A 22,699-nucleotide genomic window follows, 5' to 3' on the forward strand; every position below is an offset into this window, starting at 1 on the left:
AACCCATCACCTTCCTGAGGCAGGTGATTTTCTTTCAACTGATGGAAACACAACCTCTCATTTCAGGGAATGCTGTTTCAGGCAAATGCTTAAGGAGTTTCTGGGTACATTTCAGTGTTTTCCCCCAAGGTAAACGATGCAACGAGCAGAAACAGGGAATGCCCTTCTGAAAGCCTTTACACACGAGTTCCATCTAAATCTTAATTTTACCCTTGAAAAGTCTCTATCAGCCTGGTAGGTGTGCAAATAAAGCAGAGATTCTTGATAACATGGATCAAGACATACACTAAAGGCTGACCTGAAGACACCTGGGGTTTTTGATAGTGCAGATCCCATCCCTCCCTGCCTGACCCTGTAATTTTCTTATGATAACTGCTGCAATTGTTCACATGGGGAGGCAGTAATACAGCAGGATTAAGCTTTTCTTTTAGCTTCTTTTCAGCCAATTTAGCAGCTGAGAACAAGACAGAAGAGCAAGCAGCACATCATTTCTGTGGTGCAATCAAGCCTGCAGCCCAGCTGTGCAGCTGCCTGTACACTTGAGCAGCTCTGCTCTTGAGAATCCCTGAACTCCCCTGAATGGAGGCTTTGTGATCCCATGTGGCTGCGTGCTTGTGCAAAGGTAGGCAGGAAACAACTGCTCAGCCTGCCTCTGGAGCAAACCAAGGGCACACAATCCCTTCCTGACCAAAACAAGCACGTCCTCCTTGCAGCACTTGGCGGCACCCAGGAGGTAGCATTTGGTAATTAATTTTAATGCTAATGGAAGTACAAAACTGGTTTAGATCCTTGATTGGTGAGGGTCTTCTTTGTGCATATTTAGAAATGAAGGGTTTCCTGCTGAAATAATATCTTAGAGCTCATGCAATCATAATTCAGTGAAATTTCTGGATAAAGCTGAGGGCACAGTGCAGAACATAGTGCAACTACCTCTCCCCTCTAAGAAAGGCTATAAAATCCTACCTGTGTATCCAGTTCAGTCACCTCTAAATTCAATTTATTCAGATGCTTGTTCACAAAGGTGATGAGAGTCTGAAATATGAAAACACTGCAATGAAGGCCTATTCAGCAGGGCAGCAGCTCAACACCAGCAGTATGAACTCCACTCAGAAGAGAATCTGCGTGAGTGAAGAGACTGCAACACAATCTCCAAGTTTTGAAATTGAAATGTGACATTAAAAACAGTTTTAAAATGATTTTTTACAAGAACGAAGAATAGAAATAAAATGAATGTGATATATATATATAATTTTTAGCAGACTAGGGAGAAGTGGGTAATTGGACTCCACTCAAATCTGACAGCAGCCAAAATACTCTAGGGTCAGACCTCTGGCAGCTGTAAACTGGATATCTCGTTGGCATCAGTACAGTCAGTGTACCAGTTGGGTTCTACTCAACACACACTTTGTGAGAACTTTTTTGATGGAAACTTTGATAACTTTATGTTGTTCCATGTTCCAAAGTTAAGTTCGTGCTGCTAAACATGAAATAAAAGCTAAGATTATAATAATGATTTGTGTATTTAAGCATAAAGCTTAATTGTATTTAATGTATGCAAAGCATGCCAGTTACACATTATATCCACACACACCACATCCACGCCATCTGATACACACAAGCATAAACACATGAGGTATTTCAAACATAAAAAACCTTCCAACCTTTTTCACTACGTTGAGCTTGTCTGGGGCATGGTCAAATAAAGTGTCGAATGCATCTCTTTCTGAAAAACATTCAGGGCCATTAATATACTGAGCAGCAGTTGTTCCAGTGCAGAATAAACACTTCCTGAGACAACACAGTCAGCAAAACGGTTCAATATAGTCTCTGTAGTCTGCATACTTCTCTCTTGCTGCGAGTTGCTAGTAGCTTATTCTCTATTACTCACAAAAAAAGCATCATTTTCAGGTAGGATTTGGATCACCTGAAGACCCTCTTTCTCAAAAACGAGAATAGCATCTTTCTGCATGAGATCTTAAACAGCCAGAGAGAGACAGCCAAGTAACCAAATCATTTTCTGCAGAAGAACATGAGTTTACATTAGTCACTGTCTCTACAGAGGAAGATTTTCCCCAAGGGCCACTGACTGCATTATTAAGCATCTCAAGGAGGTTCATGATTACACATCTGCAATACACTCCTTTGTACAGATGTTTTTGGCCATTCTCAGAGGCAATTCAGGACACTACCAGCAGGACAGCCAATCTAAGGCAGCATGACTGGAATGCTACTGCAGTCACCTTCTGAAGAAAACAGAAAAATACATAAAAAGGCACCAGAGCCTTTTCTGAGCAATTTGTGTTTCAACAACCACCTGAATAACAGCAAATGACTCAACAAACATTCATATTCCTCAATTTAAGAAAAAACCCAAAAGCCAGAGTAGATCCAAAGGCATTTGTGGAAGGCAGACTTTACACCAAGCACAACTCAGGGGAGTGGCACTGGACCTTGCATGGTGTGTAGGCCTGCTGGCTAATGACTCAACATCTTTAACGTGTAAGTAGGTAATGGATGTAGAATATCAACGTTCACCAGCTGGTTCATGATCAGACACCGTTTCACACTACGCTGGGAACTCAGGACCATTGATACCACTGCAGTAATGTTCTGGAGGCTAAACCACAAAGCACATGCAAATTAACATGTACTGAAAAGCAATGAAATGTGTTTTAAAGATGGTCAGAGTGATTTCAATGGGTGTTTTCCCCTTTTGTTAGCAACATCCTGTGGTGCATATTTGCCAGGGCAACTTGAAATCCTCTCCTTTCTTGCCACTTGATCAAAGTGACCACCCACTGCAGAACTCATGTACCCTCTGGCTGCCACAAGAAAAGAGACAATAATCAAATGAACTTACCATGCCTTCCTGATAATGCCCTGTGGGGAAAAAAAAATGGAAAAGAACAAAACAGTTACATATAATTCACCTGCAGATATTGTGCTGCAACAAAACCCAGCATACATGGTAAGATCTCCAGCTTGGTGAATAATGGAGCAGACCCATGGAATTAGGAGACTTTTGTCAATAACTTCACCAAGTTACTCCAGGGTTAGTCTGGAGCCTATCAGTATAGTATCTCTTGTCTCCACCAAAGTCTCACAGGAGGCCAGATCTCATACTCCCTACTTTGAACCACATCAGCACACCTTGCCTGAGTAAAGAAGGCTTTTTCAAGTTGATTTTGAGAAAACTTTGCCCTCTGCTTCGAAGATGCATCTACCACATCAACCACAATAGAAATCCAGCCCAAACAAGGCTTGGGCTGGGTTCTTAAGAACTGCAGGATTTTGCTCCAGTTGATCCTTCATATAACTACCACACATAAATCCATACAGATTATTAGTAAGTCAGTAGGGCAGCTTCTGTCCATTCAATTAGAAACCAGGATATTCTACTACTGGTCCCTTTTGGTTTGGAACAGCTTTTCTGTTCTGAAATGTTCAGTGAGATGGCACATACAAGGCTTACTACCATCATTTTACACACCTAAAGTCCTGCTTTTAGTTCCCCACCTCTCTATTTCCTCCCCCTTTTGTATTTTCAGATGCTTGTTTGCAGCTCTTGAAAAGGCTAAAATACAGTCACTGGCTGATGCATCATCTTCCCTGGAACCCCAATACTGAAAGCTAAATATCAGCAAAAGTTTGAATTTCTGAGACACATCTGTGTTCAATTACTGAACTGCTGGCAAATGTGGTGTTGACATACTCAGTGTTACCAGTTATTTCCTCTTGGATTTGTCGAGACTGGAGGATTCCTTCTCGTTTCTGGAAAAAGGAGAAAAGCGACATTTTTCTCCATAAAGTTTAATGCTTAGGGTACAGTAAAAATTTGTGATCCACAAACATAATTAGATAAGAAACCTGCAGATCAAGAACTTTTCTTACACAAATTTTCAGTAATATATTATTTTACCTTGCAAGTATTTAAGAGAACTCTTTTATACTTTAACAAGGAACCTGAAACGCCACCTGTAGAAGGAAGTATTTATTTTCCTTTCTCCATTGTTCTTAATTCACTTTTCTTTTAAAGGCCCCAATTCAGCGAGACATTTGAAACACCCAAACACATATGTAAGTATTTTAGTGGAGATAGTCTAGGTGAGCTGAATTAAGCCCTGTATTTCAATGAACAGCTTGGCAGATGGTGCCCATGCTTCTCTTTTGCAAAAATCTTGCTCCCAGGCTATTCGTTCTTTTTGCCTTGCTTGTACTGGCGTTGTTTTGTTTTTGTTTGGGTTTTTTTTGTTTTTTTTTTTTTTTTTTTTTTTTTTTGCCTCAGTGTTTCCTTTCTCTGCAGACACAGACAAACAGCTCTCTTGGCTTCTGACAGAAACCAAAACGGAGCTCCCATTCACACTCCCATCCTGGTGCAGCAGTGACTCCGATGCTCCTCAGATGGGAGCAGCCCTTGGTGGCTGGTGCTGAGGAGCCTTTGTCCAGAGGCTGTGCCAACGTGGCAGAAGCCAACTCCAATCACTGCTGTTTGAGTCAGCTGCAAATGCAGCACTTGAAGAGTTTGACATTGTTTCAGTTTGCTGACCGCACTCATCTGGGGCTGGTGTAAATACCACACATATGTTTTGCCTTTCTTTGTGTTCTCTCTGTCAACCCTGTTCGCTGGTATTACCAAAAATTTGCAGTACACAGAGAAAAGTCAGGCAAACGCTGACAACTCCATTTCAAGTCTAGACATCAGGCAATTATTCATTGCCTTCTTCACTCCCTGCCATACAAGGAAATGAGAAAAATAGATTTATGCTGGTCCTAGACTCATCTTCTATGTGGAAAAGAGAAAAGGAGAATAACCTTTTAGAAAAGTCCTTCATGGCATCTGAATTGGGGCTGCTGCTTTTCCCTTCCTTGGAGAACACAGCACATCCCTACCTGAGGCAGTCCTCAGTGTGTGATGTGCTGAGGACTGAGCCAGGCTTGTCTACTCCTTCCGTTATTAAAATACATTTCTTGATATATTTTTCCTTCTACACTGCATTACTAAAGTATATCAAGAAATATATTTATTTCTGCAAGAAAACCTGAACACGGCCCTCTGGGTCGCTCCAGACTGGCACTTGGAGTAATGTGAGCTGTCCTTGCAGCTAGATGACAGTTTCAGGGGGTTTCCATGGTACTTTTTAAAGTCCAGTTTCTAAATATCTCGCACACGGTGAAAATGCATTCAGGGAGGAGCTTGGAGCACTTAGAAGACAGAGAGGAGTCCAGGGTGTTCCACTGTGGAAGAGGGGCAAAGACCAGCTGCAGAGGCATTGCCTGTCACACACCTTCAAAGTCTGAAGAAGAATGACACAATTTAGGGCTACCTGCACCCCAGCTTGTGCAGACAGCAGTGAGTGCTGTCTCCAGTACTAACTGAAGTAACTCCAAGCTACAATCTAGCTCATGCTAGCACAACTTGGAATTCCACTCTGTTTGGTATTTTTGTTTATCTTTCCCTTTGCTGCAGGGTGAAAGGAAACTTTTATTTCCTCCTCACGATGACTCTGACGTGCCATTGATGCCTTATGCAGCAAGAACCCTGCTGCTCTCATCTCCCACAGGCGCTGAGCTCCACAGCAATGCCATCTGTAGTTCAGTGATCAGACTGGGAATATGGGAACAGAAAAAGGTTTCTAATGCTCCACACCTTCTCTCTGCAAGCGCACAAAAACTGCCAAAATATACTCCAGCACTGATATGAAAAATATTTCCTTTTTTGATAAACTGCAGCTAATATATTAAAATCAAAAAATCTGCACCCTTATCCTGTTGTTGACAGTAACAACAAAAACAAACAAAAAACCCAAACCAAAATGATCCCAAGCCCTTATTTTGTGTCTGACCACTAACACTGATGGGATTTCCATGCTGCCCAAATGCAGCGTGCATCCCCTGGACACTTATTTGACCAGCACATGTCAAGACAGACTTTCCTATACTTTTGATTTGTAAAAGACTGGTGAATTCCCAATGGAATGGACCTTAAAACACTGGTCTAAGCACTTTCTCTGAAGGCTGCTTCTCATAATCTCTTGCTCTTTAAAAACTCTTCACTCAAAATTGACCCTAACACTGACATCACCTGTTGTGAGGTTTGTCTTGTACTAGACAGAGAATGACACAATATTCCTGAAAATACAGAGAGGTGCTGCTGAGGACTGAAAGAATGTCCAGCATGTTCCTTAAAGGCAACAGTGGCTAAAACTGAAGCAACAAACTATAAAAATCAACTATTTGAAAGTCCCTGAGAAAAGAGACATGAATTAAAATTCCCCATTAAAAAGATAAGCTGGACATGCATTCCAGTGATGGCAGAAGAACCTTAATGAACAGGCTTGGCATTTTCTTCCCTCACAGCTGAAAGACTTCACAGAAGGCCCTGAAGATATTCCTAATCACTTGCCATTTAAAATTGGAAACCCCCTAGAACTAAAAAAAAAGAAAAAAAAAATCTGAAACTGGAAATAGAAAAGATCTCTTCTTATCTCCTTTTGTGTCAGCATTTTTATGTAACTGAGAGCCAACTGCTTAATTCCCCCACAAAGTCCCAGTCTGAAAATCTTGCCATTATTTGGATGGCTTTTTGCCTATGTCTTGTTACAACTCATTTCACCTGGAAGACCATGTTTTATAATTGCCCCACCAAAGTGAAATGCAGAATTATTCTGGAGCTTGAAAGAACAAATACATTTGTCAGGGGTCCAGAGAAGATTTCACTGGAACCTGGAGGCAGTGCTGCTCCAAACCATTTCAGACCTTCCCAGGTAGTGGTACCAAGGATCTCTGATTAATGTTGTGATTTACACACTCACCTCATCTCATCCCATCCCAATAATTTCCCAGCTCTGCCTAAGACTAGGCTATGCACCCCAGAACTGCTGTCCCAGAACATGCTGAAGCCATTCTGGCTGCTCTGCCAACGCGTTCTTACACGGTCTGATTTCCATCCCCTGGACACAAACAATCTGTCATCTAACCATCCGTGGACGGTAGAAATACATAATTTTTAAGAAGAGCAAAATGATGACAAGACCCAGCTCTCCAAAAAAGCTCTCAGTCATTTCAGTAGATATGATCAAACAAAGCCTGGGCTTTGTTCAAAGTTATTTATTCTACTGTTATGGTAGGAAAAGAAAATAATAGAGTAGCTACAAAAGGTCCAACTATCACATTTTTTCCTAAATCAGCTTAAACCCAGATTTCATATCACTCTCATTGCTAACAGCTTTTGTACAAAACAGCCAAAGGAAATAAGCTTTCATAAGAACTAGGCTGATTACCTGTTGGACGTGAGCACAGTTTTTGTTTCACAAATATGCTTTTTCTATTTCAATAAACTACATCCAGCCAACACAGCAACCCTCACGTTTTATGTGTTTCTATGCCTAACAAAATCATGAAATGAATTAAGGGAGTCTTTCTTAAAAGACTTCATAAAAGTACTTTGTTCTTTTATTTCTGTCTCTCCTGTTCTCTTCATTAAGCCATGCACAGCAGAATTTTAAAACAGCTACTGCATAGTCTGTTAAGCTTCCCTAGACTTGATCTTTCTTTACAGAATGTTCAGAACATGAGGTGTGCAAGTCTGACCATTAAATTAGGTATTAGGATCTACTGATGGTTGATTAAAACTTTTGTGAGTTCAAAGGGTACAGGATGCATGATATAGACTCAGTCCCACAGGATGTGAAAGACAGATTTAAAGAATAAAAATAAAACCCTCACCCACCATAAAAAAAGAGAAATGTCTCAAACAATTACAGTAACTACACTGGCCCCCACCCTCTGTTAATAGGAATCAGCAGAACTCTGGAGTTCACTGGCTTTCACCAAGGTCAGGGTCTGCAGGACAAAATCTCCTTCAACATTACTTGGATATTATTCTGCTGCAACTGCTTCCACTGCAAACCACTGGCGCCTGAGCTGCAGCTCTGGAACTAAGAGTGAGCCAGATTCTCCCACTCCTTATTGCTTTAAATTGGTTTATCTGTACTGGCTTCAGGGGATTTGCCCTTGGACTACATTAGCCTGTTTAACAAGAGGACAATTATGCCCACTGATTTCAACTGGAATTTTGTCTGGAGGTATGGAATGACAGCAGAGGTTCTGGTTCTTTCTTTAAGGACTGTGTTATTTTTCTCATTTAGTTTTTCACCATAAAGATGCCCTACTCACTCTACTCCAGATTTCTTAAGCTGGTTTTGATGGAACTTTGAGATAAACCAATATAAATAATACATTTGTAATAGCCAAAGGAATTGTATTTCTTTGAAGCCTTAGACATGTAAGTGCAGATTCCCAGGGATTCTCCTTCATCATCTGCGGAGAAACCCATGAAGCAGAATCTGAGTCAAAGAGTCACTACCAGACATCAGTGACACATTTACCAGAGACTCTCCTTCAGATTTCTCCCTAAGTTACAAAACTTGTCCTTTTTGAATTCTACAAGAGAGAATGTTTACTTTCTCAGATCTGTCTTGCAGATTTTCAGCCACACAAAACTTGAGCAATAGCTCTTTCACCCAGTTACTTCAGGGTAACATCAGTTAGAAGACATAAATAAAGACAGTTGCAGTGTGAAAAATAAAGGCAAAGTTAATTGAGAGAAAGAAAAGCAGATTAAATGGGAAGAGGACAAATAAGATAGAGAAAGCACAAGTTCAGCTGAAAGAAAAATGATGAACAGAAAAACATGAATTTGAATGGATGAGGCTCTAATAAGGAGACTGACAAAAGATTTAGTTGATGGGGATTTTTTGCATGCTTTTGAGAAAACCAACACTGTAATCAGACTAAATTAGCATGCACAGAGCTGTAAAAGAAGTTAGTCACCTAACATAAATGTGAATGTAATAAACAGTGACAATTCATCATTCCGTGCCAAGAATAATTTGAATCTCTACACAAGTGAGAAGAGCATCAAAAAATGGGGAAAATAATAATTCTAGCGATCATTCTGGGAGATAAACACATTCCAACAATAATAATGTTTCATATATTTTTACTGTCACAGTCTGGCCACTTCTCAGTCAAAGTAAGACACTGTGAGCTGCAGCTCAGTCTGGGAAAGCAGATTTTTCTTCTCTCGTGCCTTTTTCTGGTTGAAGCACGGAGAGCAGGGAAGATGCACGTGTGCTCCTGGTCAGCCAAAGAGACACACAGGTGCCCGCCCAGCCAGAAACTCCAGGTGCATTTCTCAAGAAACCCCTCAGTCAACTTCACAACACTACCAAGAGCTGCCTAAGGCCCCTCTTACCTGCACAACAACCACCTGAATGGACACGTGGTCAGGGAGCCGGATTGGTGCTCGAAAATACTGAGATAATGCGACCAGAAGATGAAGTATCGCTACGAGACTTTTAGCATGAACAGCTGAAACGGACATTAAAGGCACAAGTTATGAACTGCAAAGTAACCAGGGCACACATTTTTACTTCTGCTTCGGATACGGGGATTATGGGACGCTTTTCCTCTTGCCCCCTGGAGCCAGGGGCACCTTTAAGGCACCCCATCTGTAGTGGTCTCCAGATGCATCAGCGCCAATGCACTACTCTTTGCAACACGTCTGAGTGCCACAGGCTCGTGGAGATGGAAATCTAAAGCTAATCCAAAAGCCAGATTTTATGTACGACAGTTTAAGTGCTGTCTCTGCATTCCCCTTGCTTCTCTTTTATTCCCTTTATTTCAATAAGGATTTATGGACTATCAGAAAGATATTTTTGTACTCATAACATGCACTTATTCATTTTTAAGTGTCACAATGTCTGCAGGATGATAAATGAGCCTGTTTTGGCACAAGCCTTAAGCAATAACTTATTAAACTCAATGACTCAAACATTCCTCATGAAGTTGTTCTAGTTCTGTTACTGAAGCTTTTTTGCAGCAGGTTTCATATATGGGTAATTAACACTAACACAACTTACAAGACATCAAAAACCAAACTGTAGGAAATCCTTGATCAAATATCAAACTATTGGCATGCATGTGGATGATTTCCAATCCTTATTATTCTTCTTATTTCTTCTTCTTCTATTTTGTTTTTGCATTCCCCAAAGTAGTATTCCTAAAAGATCTCTGACACTGCTGTGCACTTAGATTTTTTGTACTTGAACTGATCATTAAGTGCTACCTTACTGCACTGCTGAAACACGATCAGATTCACTAAAATACCCTTCTTCATAATCTGACAGTGCAAGTCTCAGCTCTGCCATGCAGATACACATTCATATAGAATGTGGCATTGCTGGCAAATGCTGCTGCAGTGCCCGTGGTCAGGGATGAGGTGCTTCAGCAGAACTCTGCGAAGAGTCTGTCTGCCTACCACCAGTGTGTGCTACAGCTGGGCACAGCTGCTGCTCTCTATCTCTACTCCAGCTCTAAAACACATGTAAAACATTAAATTAAAACTAGGAGTTAAATTGCCAGGCCACTCCAAACACCCCACCTCCAGCTGCATAACAGAGAATGGAAAGAAAACTTGGGGCAGGTTGAAAAAAGAAGGGCACAAAAAATTCAGCAGGACCACAGAAAGGGGAAAGTCAAATGGCCAAATGTTTACTCTTCCTCCCTTGAGATATTTCTCTCCTTCTAACTAATTTGTTGTGAATGGAACAGGATACAAAATGGCTCAGCACAAGACAGGTAGAAGAGACAGGGAAAATGGGATGTACTGGTCAAGGTATTCACCAGCATGAAATGATTCTGAAAACCAAACTTAAAACAGACTAAGAGGCCTAATTTTCTAAAACTGATAACCTGCTTTCTGCAATACATATCCACTGAAGTGTCTTGTGTTGGGCCACTGGAGACGCTTCTATTGGATACTGCTATGTTCATTTTTAATACAATAGACCAGAAGGGCACAGAATTAGTCCTTTTTAGAGTTTTGTAACCAAAACTAGTGGTTCAGACTTTGCCTGAAATGATCAGAAATATTATTCATATCTATGTTGCAAATCTCACACAGAGTTCTAGGACCCAACTGTCCTTATGTCCATCTACTGCATTTCTGCAGGTACCTGCCTGTTTCCACAAACCAATTAGCAATACAACACTTGAGGTGGCACGCACATGGACTTCAGAGCAAAGCCACCACACTTGGACAGGCTCTGAGAAGACACCTAACTGAAACAGAAGGCTGAGCAGCAGTAAAGACGACAGAGTGGCACATCTGGAAGTGCCCTTCAGAGCAGCTCCTACCATAAATCCCAGGTTTCACCCCTCCCTTACCACTGGATATTTCAGAACTCCAGATGGCACCTACGACCTCCCAGCTGTCAACAAATGAGAACAGTACAGCAAACACAAAACTTACAGTCAACATTCCACTTAATGCTTCTTGGAGGCAGTTTAAGGGTTTCATTGATCTTTTCAAGCACTGTTTGTAGCTTCTGTTTCTGAGCAATTTCAGACTGAGTAACTTCTGCAACATTCAGCTTCTCACTTTCAAGCTTCTCTGAAGAGGTAGAAGAAAGAATGGAGGAAAAAAAAATTGTCAGCTCCATGAAGAACACAGAGACATTCCATACACCCACAGGTACATTCAGGAGACATCAGACTTCCTAATTTTGTATCTAAGTTTTTTTCCAGAGCCACTTTTCCTCTACACTTCTGAGCTCCTCAAGGTAAGTTCACATTTTGCCTTTAGTTACACACTGACAAGGAGAAGGCCAAGCTTTGGTCTATGCCACACCACTGGCTAACAAACATTTGCTGCAACTCCCTTTAGGGAGCACCAGACTTGGAGATAAGGCCCATTACTTCTGTTGCTTCTGCTTGAAGGTCATTCTGCCTGCGAGTGGCTTGTACATTGACCATCGAACCTAGGAAACAGACACCAACTTTATTTCATCAGTCTCGGCCTCCCAGCTTCTACCTCAGATGCAGGAGATAAAAATTTTACTTGGCCTAGTAGTGATAAAACTGAAGTGATTCCCTATTCATAGAGGCAGAGGATGCATCAAAGAAAGGCAAACAAGTCTTCATGAAATCAACTAAAACCTCAGGCAATTTCTCTCCATGAAACCACAGCCATTTTCTGCACTCAAAATTTGCAGTAGATTTTAAAATACTTCATGAATTGGTTTGTTACAATTAGTACAGTTGCTATGTATATACATATGTGGTTTATTGTTTACCCTAAAGAATAAGCAAATAAAATATAGCAGCTCCCTGGTGACAACAGGGGAAACAAAATGCTTGGTCACCTAGCAATCTACTTCTACAAAAGAGTATCTTGTTAAGATTTATCTTATTTGGTAAGAGCTGATCTTGTTCCCATCACAGCCAACTGAGTATCCTTCCAAAGTGAGCGAGCCTAAACCACCAACCTAAGAGCTGCTATCTAATCCAGCCTAAGAGCTGCTATCTCCTAATCCAGCCTAAGAGACTGCTATCTCCTAATCCAGCCTAAGAGACTGCTATCTCCTAATCCTGCCTAAGAGCTGCTATCTATCTCCTAATCCAGCCTAAGAGCTGCTATCTAATCCAGCCTAAGAGACTGCTATCTCCTAATCCTGCCTAAGAGCTGCTGTCTCCTAATCCAGCCTATGAGCTGCTATCTCCTAATCCTGCCTAAGAGCTGCTATCTAATCCAGCCTAAGAGACTGCTATCTCCTAATCCTGCCTAAGAGCTGCTATCTAATCCAGCCTAAGAGACTGCTATCTCCTAATCCTGCCTAAGAGCTGCTATCTAATCCAGCCTAAGAGACTGCTATCTCCTAATCCTGCCTAAGAGCTGCTATCTAATCCAGCCTAAGAGACTGCTATCTCCTAATCCTGCCTAAGAGCTGCTATCTAATCCAGCCTAAGAGACTGCTGTCTCCTAATCCAGCCTATGAGCTGCTATCTATCTCCTAATCCTGCCTAAGAGCTGCTATCTATCTCCTAATCCAGCCTAAGAGCTGCTATCTCCATAGGTTTCTTGCACCTCCTCAGAAATCAGTTTGTGCATAGTCTCACCACAAGACTGAAGATGTAGTAAGTAGCGATCTGATCCACAAGGAATTAAGGGTAATGGAAAAGATTCCTCTGAAATCAATAAATGCTAGAGCAGTGTATGCATATTTAGAGTGAGGCTGCACCTGATACACATTTTTTGAATTCTGGGTGAAGTCACTGGAGCTCTGCCCATGACAATCCAATTGCTCAGTCTGAGCATATCCAGTCCATCACAATATATTCAACAGCTTAACCATTCATAGAAGGGAATAGTCTGTGAAGTCTTTATTAGAAGTGCTCACATGATGGTTCAAGATTCATTTAGGATACTGGAAAGAAATTTACTGGAGACTTTATGAGCTGTAATAACTAAGAAAATGGCTTTCAAGCCAACAGTGTAAAAAGCACATGCCAACTCTGCATTAGCAGTTTCTTTTCTCTATCTGTTTCTCAGCTGCAGCTCAGATTGCAGTCCACTGGGCACCATTACCTCAGTCATGTTAAAAGCCAGACATCAGACCAGAAAGAAATTCCAACTTTCCAGAGGAACCTTGCGAAGAAGAAACTACAGCAGAGATTAAAAACATCCACCATGATACTGAGACTGCCCTTGCCTTCAAACTTACTTTCCACTTGTAACATGGCAAAGTTTGTGCAGCCCATATGCAGGTAATAAATTTAATTGGAGTGAGTAGTGTTGCCAAGACAAGAGCCCTCCCTCTGCAGCACCCCAGGTAGGCTTTGTGCTGTTCTCATCAGCTGCAGAGCAGCACACGTTGCACTGCAGGCACAGGGCTGTGCACACAGCCCATTGCTCAGGGGTCTCGTAACACAATGCTATTTTTATATCACTTAGAGGCATAAATGTAAGATGATACCGAGGCTCCTGGGCAGGAACAAGAGATCCACTTCTTGACAAAGTGCTTTAACACTGTGCACGTGTTTTTTTTCTTACCAAATAATTTCTGCAGTACTTGTCCATCATACAGGTCTTCAGCCAAGTCCTTCACAATAATCCTCTCTCCTACCAACACATCATTAATCCAGTCAATTAATACCTATGTGGGAAACACAAATTTGGCAGTATTATACACTATTCATTTGCAATTTAAACCACATGTCATTTTTCTTAGCAGAAAGAATACCAAAGCTGCAGTGGCTAAAAAAACAGTCTGACATACCTTCAGGAGCAAAGAGGAAAGACTCAGGAAGGACTCACCTGAGGTGGCTGTGCCAGTGCACCACGAGGTCTAGACAAACACTAATTAATGCAGTATCTTCTGGAGTGAAGCCTTTCCCTTGCCTTCAGCAGCATTTTAACATCTGATTGTGTTAAAGGTGTTGAAGTTGATTTTAGTGAAGCATCCTGCTAAAGTTCTAACCCCAAGAATCACAAAGACAACGGAAGATCAGTGTGATCTTCGATTGGGGGTGGGATGGGACTGGGACTCTGGACTCAGGATTTTAATACAAATTTTTAAGTCTCCCTGTGCCACATCCAGAGAAAGCTACTGCCGGAAACGACCTCCCGATTTCACTGGGATATATACACCATGTGGTTCCAACTAATTAATATCTAACTAGTGCTTTCAAATGCTCAATGAAAGAGGCAGGGGTGGCATTAAAAAATAGTTCCACTTTCCTGACAGGGTTTACATGCTTTCAATACCTTCATTAGTTCTTGCAATTTTGGATCATTTCTTGAATTTGGATCCACCATTGTTCGGACTTCATTTTCCTCTGGAAGGTTTAAAAGAAAAACATTAGAAACTATCCCAGGCACAACACTTCATTTTACGTCAAGTTTTCATGTTGAGATGTAAAATTTTTGTGAATTACCTAGCATAGTGTCCTCGGGGTCTAGTTCGAATGGAATGGGACTGAGAGGTAAGTTAATGGCATTTATTCCCTCTTCCTGTAATTCAGACACTAGGAAATAAAAAAAGAAAAACTTGGTCAAATTTCAATTTAATTTTACTTACTATTTCACTCTCACTAAAAGTAGCATTAATTGTCATAATTTCTTTATAAGAACATGACTCTATTAGATAAGCCACTGCATGTAATTACAGCAATAAAAAGTAAAGCTAACAAAAATGGGAGGCCCAGCCAACAAACCTTTACTTGTATGAGTACATTTTTCATGGATAATGGTGCTGGAACCAACGCAATTACCTCAAATCTTTTCCAGGACATGGCCCATTGTCCTCAAATTTCTAAAAGGCTCGCTTGCATGTTAATGGTCCTGACATTTTAACACTAATGAATCATTTCAGCTGAGGGAGATGGTTATTGCTCGCAGTATGTCACCGTGGCTCTGGAGATGCTTCAAGTTCAGCTCCTTGGGAAGAGCTAGTGCGGCTGTGCACACACCCAGCCAGGAGGCACCAGGCTGAGGAGCTATTCCGGAATGAAGGCGCAGCACACAGCACATTCTGCTGCCCAGGATGCTGATGGGTCTGCACTGTCCAGCTGGAGCCGGCTGCAGGAGGCTTCTGGCCTGTGCTCTTGGCCTTTCCTCAGCAGAAGTCACAGCAGCGAGACACAGTGTAGGGTGATGAACCCTCAGAAGGGCTGCCTTAGTGTGGAGTCGACGCGGGTTGAAAAAGAACTTGGACGTAGAAATGAGGAGGTAATCCAAGATCCCACAGTTTGGAGATGTTGTCAGTAAATACAGACAAAGTCTTACTCAGCTGAAGTCCCCAAATTCTCCAAAAATCAATGTTCTTGAGAAGAAAAGAACAGAAAGATCCAGAGAAGTGGTGTAAAGGGAAGCCTGTCACTTGTTCTGTACCCAGCACAGGCCAGAGCACCTTCATTCACTCCTCTGGATGACCCAAACTTTAAAAGGTTGCAAAGACAAACCCCTCCCCTCACTGCCCAAACCTGCCTCCACAACAGAGGGCAAGAAATACCAACAAGCCAACACACCATCGTGTGCTGTGGAGGAACTCCCAGCACTGGGCAGGAGGGAACAGGGCGGGGATCACAGCAGTTTGTACCTTGCTTTGTGAACAAGAAATCAGTGCAAAGCTGATTTGCCAAACCAGGAAAGGGGCTCACCGCCTTAGCCATGACCAGGAAGTAATGCTGCTTTGACCACTCGAGTTCCAGTGCACACACCTTTAACAGAACTGGCCGTTAGCTCATCTGTTCCAGCCAGAGCTTCAGCTTAAACAACTTAATCCAACAATCCTACATACGGCCTGAAGATGCAGGCAGCTGTCCACAGCTTCTGACATGTACTGAAATATCTGACTTACGTGCAGATGCAAGATTCACCACCCAACAACTCAGCTCCACCAGCTGATGCTTTCCTCAGTTTATTCTGAAAATCACAGAGACAAGCAATAATGGCTGCTTTGACTGAATGTTTATTACTTTTAATGGTACAAAAATAACTCTGAAAAATCCACTACCTTCAACACTGAACCCATGACTTCACTCCATACACTCACCCTGCTTATGTATCTGTGACAGACAAATCCTGAGCAGCTCTAAAGAGCCATAAACCGATGCTGACAACAATAGTTCCCTCGATTGTTGTATATTCTCTAAAACTGATGGCTGAAAGCAATGGACCAAATTAATCCCTCATGTAACTCCACTGAGTTCTGAGGAGTTACAGCAAGGATGAAGTTGGTCTAGCATGTACAATCTCGGGAACTGCTTGCACATTAAGTAATGGCAATTGTTGAAACTGCTAGCACTCCTTAGAGAAAATCACTGCTGGTTTCTTGGTTTCATTAACCTCTTTGATTTTTGGGGTTTTTTTGGTTCAAAATGGTTATGGGCAAATGTCAGCGGGTAGAAAACTTCCCTGTGGAGGTCTTTCTGCTCTGAAATGTTTAGCTCATGGAGGACTACACACAAAGCTTCCTAGGCAGAAAATGTGGGGTTTTTTCACATCAGTCCCAAGGGGGAGGATAGTAAATAAAATCTATCCAAGCCAACTGCCTCCACTGAGCTCTCCTGTCCCAAAGGGCTGGATGCTCTGCTTGGGTGAGATACACGGCAGAAAGCAGTCAGCTCATTTTCCAAGTGAAGGACAGCAGTGAAAGCTTTTGGTTCCTCTGTCCAGGGAGCAGCTCGCTGGCAGAGCTTGCTGACAATTCTCCAAGGAAACTGAGTGGACCTTTCAAGGTGGAAGGTTTTGTAAGGAATTCTTTACAAGGCCTACTGAACTTTGCCATACCTGTCCTCTAACGTGCACAACATTCTACCTTTAATAACATGACCTCCCTCATGTTCTCAGAGAAAATAAGAGAAAGCAAACAAACCCCTGCCACATCTTTGAGTGAAAAGTGAACAAAAAATACAAATAAGACAATAAGAAATTTACATGGGGAACCAAAACACTGACGTGTTCTAGAATGCAAGTGTCATATTTACTGCCCAGCAGGGGCTAAGCTCTGCTTTCTGTACACGGCTGTCAGCACAGACATCTTGCACACCTGCCAGAGCCATTTGCAGAACCTACCCACCACACCTCCAGATGATCCAAAGATCCCAGATGGATCCAGTTTTTAGAGAGGACAGCTCCTCCTCACCTCTGCTTTCTGCAGGGCACAACCCATGCCCCAGGCTGGTATGTGATAATAATAGTAATAATATAATAAATGCTTCACCTACCCTCCTGCCCCCCACAAGCAGAAAACATGATGGAGAAACCCTGAGCATGACAGCATCTTTTTCATTTCTTTTCCAATACTGAAGAGCAGAGATTTAACTGCAGATTAGTAATACTACTACATGGAGCAGGTAAGCACATATCAAGCTGTATGTAAACTGAGAGAAAATGTATTATGTAGCATAGCCTCACTTTCTAAGACTTTCCATCAAAAAAATATCATGACAAATCACTGCTGTACACTTAGGTGTTTATAGAGCAACCACAAATATGTGATTGAGGTTAAGAGTTTGCATACCACAGTTTCAGTAGAGGAGTCCACTTTTCAGCTGCTTCTCATTAATTTGTTTTAATTAATTTTCATGGAAATCACTTCAGCAACTCAGTATTTTAATAAAAAGAAAGAACACAGTATCGGGGCAATTTTTGCAGCAGCAGAAATTAACATAACATAATGTAATTTCTTGAAGTACTTTGAGGAGTGGCTTTAGAGCATCAGTAAGAGCTGCACTCCAAGGAAGGGAGGAGGGGACGGATGCACCTGCAGCAGCTCATCTCCACCACACAGGCTGCCAGGAGCCAGAGCAGTGCACTGGGAGCTGCGGCAGCTCCTGGGAAGGAGAGCACCCAGGGCTGTGTGCTGGACACAGGGCGTGCCTGGCCACTGCACAAGGCCAGCAATTAGAGCTCAGACCCCTTTGTGTTCTCACCCTCTGCTGTGACCCAGATCCAGCCCAGTTCATCAGCTACCACGGGGCTTATGCTCATGGTGCTGGCACTGGGAAGATCGGGGACTTCATCCCTTTGGGCATGACAGCACAGTCCAGTCCTTGGGGGGTTTTTCAGTCACCACGCTGAGCGGAACTGGGGGAATGCACTTTTAAAGCAAGACCCTGAAAAGCAACAGCTACATCTGGGCCAGACAAATCTCTGTGGACTGGCAATGTGGAAGCCTCAGTTTTAACTCTGGATGAGGAATGGACATTTCTGCTCAGACTTCTGATTCAGCTCCACGTGCCAAATTTCTTATGATGTAATCAAGTGCAACTCCACTGCTATCAGCTGTCAACAGACTTCCTCCCATCATGCCAGCACCAAATTTGGCCCCAGAGCTGGGGAGCCCTCGAGCCTGCATCAACAGCAACTACAGCAGCTATTTTAAGCTGGATGGAATTCTTACTCTTTTAGGATGACGAGGTCATAAACCTATGCTATCAAATGCAGGCGTGTGCTCTGAGCCAGAGCCTGCCCTGTGATGTGTGCATCCAACTGCCGTTGCAGCTGCACATCTGAGAGTGCCCACACGCTTCAAATTGCCCTAATTCCTCCAGTACATGCAGCCTGTTGCTCCACATTGTATTTATTAGACAGTTTCATTTGGGTTTTTTACTCATTTATTTTGTGTGCTTGAAGGCTTTTTGCTGCCCTATTTAGTATTCAGGGCTTAGAGTTATGCTGATTTGAATGAAACACATCTCATTATTTAACTGAGCTCAGCAATGCCACATCACCCAGTGCACTCTCTGTGGTTTAGATGTATTTTATATCCATCAGAAGAATCATGAAACAAATACAGCAAGAGGCAGAGTGAAACAGCCTCTCCTCAGAGTGCTGTAGCCATGTCTTCCCCATGTAACTGGTTCTGTACTTACAAAATTAAAATTACTGAAGTGCTATGATGGGAATGGATGAATCCTGAAATCGTGCAATTGACTAGAACCAAACCATCATTTTGGAGGAGCACAATGCCACACTGCTTCTAACCTCAATCTTTCAAATCCAGGAGGTTTAGATAGATGCACATACACCTACAGACATATGTACGTACATAACATTTCTGCAGGTCTTCAGTGGCCTTTCTTTCTCTCACATAAGGGTTTTCCATTCAAGCTTCTCAGCATTTTTAAGGTTTCACGTATATCGGGTTGAGGTTTTTTTTTTTGTTTGGTTTGGTTGTTGGTTTTGGTTTTGTTGTTTGTTTGTTTTTGTGGAAGCTGAGATTCCCTGACATTCACATGACTCCAAGAGTTTCAGCTTTCTATAAGAAAGCCAAAATCTCCCTGATATTTTAAACTGCTACAGTAGGCAGCAGCTTTACATGTCATGTCTCTATCTTAAGCTATTTTTTCCTGGAACAAGCACCATTTGGAAGGCTAGCTGCAGACATCATATTGCCAGAATAACCCTAGATATCTGTATGTATGCCCACATTCAAACATACATGCCTATGCTACATACATTTAGACGTGTAGCCAGAAATTACAGCCAGTTTAGAAAAATGCGGATTTTCAGCACGAAATGTCTTTACTGCTCTTGTATAAGACAAACACTCAATTATAGCTGAGCCAAATTTAGATGAATCGGGTTCTGGTTTCACATTCCCTTTATTGGGTGCAAATTTCTGGTAAATGCCCGTGACCTCGATGGTTTGCTTTTGTAACCACTCGTGCACAACAGCAGCTTTAGTTCTTCTACTGCCTTGATAGCCTGTAATGCAGACTTGAGTGTAAATGACTGTATCCACACAGATCTCAGTGGATTTGTGCTGATTTATACCAGCTCACTGGCTCAGCATGACTCCTGTTCCCTCTGACAGAATTCCGGGGGGGTAATTCTGGATTTGTACTGGCAAATGAGAGAACTGACCAAAATTACTTAAGACAGCTAGAGAATGACAGAAAAATAAGAAAACAAAAACATTTTCAAAAAGTCATAGTTCAGGCTTCTCTAGAATTATACTATTCAGTCAAGAAAACTTACATAATTGCTTTCTGGGCCATCTATCCAAAATGTTAATTTCTAATACCTGTGCATGTGCATCCAATATGTCCACAAAGGGAAAAGAAAATATTAATCTAAAATAGTACTGCCTAATTTTCTGCAATACATAATTCATTAAACATGGATTCTGGCAGCTCAACTTTAACTCTGAAACAAAAGAAATCCACACAAAAGACAATAAATCTGCATTACACATGGTACTAAAATGATCCAATGGATTTATAGATGTTTACAAGTTTGCAGAGTGTGACACAGCGTCCACCAGAAATTTGATATTCACAGCACAAAACATCATAAACATATGTCTGCAACTACAAAAGGGCCTTTTTATGTGGGGATCATTGTTAAAATTGTCTTCAGAACATAAACCTTAAGTTGTAAATGCTACTCTCCATTTATTCTCCAAGACATAACAAATGAGGGAAGAAAAGCAGAGATATGTTTGTAATTGAAAATGTTTCTCAGGAAATGATCTGTACAGGAACATCATTCTCATTCCATTAACTGCTGACTCCAAGCCAGCCATTTGTAAAAGTAAATAAGTATGCAAACTGGCTGACAACAATGTGCCTGCCTTTAATGTTTCTGCATTAGTACTCAGTCTCCAAAAAGGAATCTATTTTCTTTTCTCATTTCTCCATTAAACCAAACATGGCATGCACACAAAAGGAACAGGAGTAATGCTGTTCACAATAAAAGATAGGAGAAATGCTATGATTTGATTTCCATGTATGCAAAACAAATTAAATGCCTTTTGCCTTGAACTTTCTCTGAAGTCCAAAGCCATGCTCAAGTCCCTAGTTTGCTGTTCCTTTCTCTTTTTGGAATTGGCAAGGAAAAAAACCTGCACAGACAGACAGATGTCTGGTTTGAGTAGGTAAAAAACAACAAATCAGGAAGCAAACCCAGTCCTTTTTCAAAAGAGTACATGTGATTCTCTTTTGCCAGCTTCATTAAGCCTTCCATGCTTTCTCATTTCACTTGGGACGAAGGTTTTTTCTCAGAATTTCCCTCTAGTTTCCAAGAGGTAATAAGCAGTGAAGTGCCAAGCTAACACAGATGCCGTTCATTCCATTCATTCCTTCTACACATCCTCTCAACACATCTTTTAAAATACCTAAGCAGTATCTGCAGACATTTTGAAAACCCTGCCACCCTACAGGAGTGTTTAAAACCCTACTGAAAAATTCCAAAAGGCAATTTTGGGAACAAATACAGACAAGAGTTCAACTGATGCTGGTTCTTATTTCCACTGAAGAACAAACCATGCATATGAGAAATGCTGAGACCATTCCAAGTTCTTATCAAAATGTGCTGTGTGGAATCTGATCCCAAAACAAACTCCAGAGAGCCTCGGATACTTCAGTAGGGTGTTTGTGCAACAGAAACACGCAGGTTTTTAGCTGCTCTGCACGTGGTATCCCTACATGCAAAATACTTTATTGAAACAAATCCTCTGACAGCAAAGTACTTTATGAAAACAAATCCTCTGACAGCTAAGATTTCCAACTTACTGAGGTATGTACTGAGCGATCTCTGAACTGATTTACTGAGAGATCTCAGAATAACAGAGAGTACTTGGGGCCATACAGAGGAGAAGCGAAAGCACTCGTATCCTCCTCACTGACATTTTGATATTTCTCAAGTTACAACAAATCTGCAGGTAGTAATACCCAGAAGAGAGGCAGACAGACCTCTTGGTGCAAGTGGAGGCAGTTGTTCTTCTTACATGCTCACTAGCTTGCTGCAACAATTTTTTCCAAACATTGTGGAGTGGAGAAGCAGAATTTACAGGGCTGACTTGCCCTGTAAGTGGTTGGTGATTTTGTGAATCACCAACCAAGAGCAGCTATTCCAACATCAACAAGAAGCGCTCATGCGGGGAAGACAAAACCAAGGATCTGTTCCAAGAAGTCTTTCCCAGCTCAACAAGTTCTAGCTATTCCTAAGAGAAAACCCAAAAATAGTTCTCAGGAATGTGAGGGCACACTAGTAGCCAGCTGAGGATTTCCTGAATTTCTCGCTCTTCTCTTCTTGTGTATGTAAGCCTTGTTCCTGAAGGAGAAAAAGTTAAGAGAGACCCACTGCATCTCAGTAATCTAGACGAGTGCTTTTTCTTGAAAGAAATAGAAAAATGACAACTTTTACTGGAAAGTCAAAGCTCCTTCTCAGAGACTACAAACTGGTTTATGTGTCACACATTGTCCTCAAACTGCAATTACTAGAACTACTTGTGCTTTGAGATAAGCATCTCCATCTCATCATCAAGGAAAGACTCTGTGACAAAGGATTAAAAGATTTTTAATAAGTGGCCAAGCATTTCTACATCCCAGAAGGAAAAAAACCCAA

At 41.7% G+C, this 22,699-nt stretch overlaps 1 protein-coding gene across 2 annotated transcripts in view; it reads right to left on the minus strand.

The window, feature by feature from the left end:
* The window catches only part of PARVA (parvin alpha), a 64,908-nt gene that overhangs the window by 9,381 nt on the left and 32,828 nt on the right, over positions 1 to 22,699 (minus strand). For both annotated transcript variants that reach the window (XM_038137840.1, XM_038137841.1), the window contains exons 2-10: positions 14,779 to 14,868; positions 14,609 to 14,679; positions 13,895 to 13,997; positions 11,315 to 11,455; positions 9,257 to 9,372; positions 3,713 to 3,771; positions 2,861 to 2,880; positions 1,662 to 1,723; positions 964 to 1,032 (exon numbers count right to left, since the gene is read on the minus strand). In XM_038137840.1, the coding sequence (XP_037993768.1) occupies positions 964 to 1,032; positions 1,662 to 1,723; positions 2,861 to 2,880; positions 3,713 to 3,771; positions 9,257 to 9,372; positions 11,315 to 11,455; positions 13,895 to 13,997; positions 14,609 to 14,679; positions 14,779 to 14,868 (731 nt within the window). The remainder of the gene's footprint in view (positions 1 to 963; positions 1,033 to 1,661; positions 1,724 to 2,860; positions 2,881 to 3,712; positions 3,772 to 9,256; positions 9,373 to 11,314; positions 11,456 to 13,894; positions 13,998 to 14,608; positions 14,680 to 14,778; positions 14,869 to 22,699) is intronic.

Source organism: Motacilla alba, chromosome 5 (genome assembly GCF_015832195.1).
Source record: "Motacilla alba alba isolate MOTALB_02 chromosome 5, Motacilla_alba_V1.0_pri, whole genome shotgun sequence".
NCBI classification, from domain to species: Eukaryota; Metazoa; Chordata; class Aves; order Passeriformes; family Motacillidae; genus Motacilla; species Motacilla alba.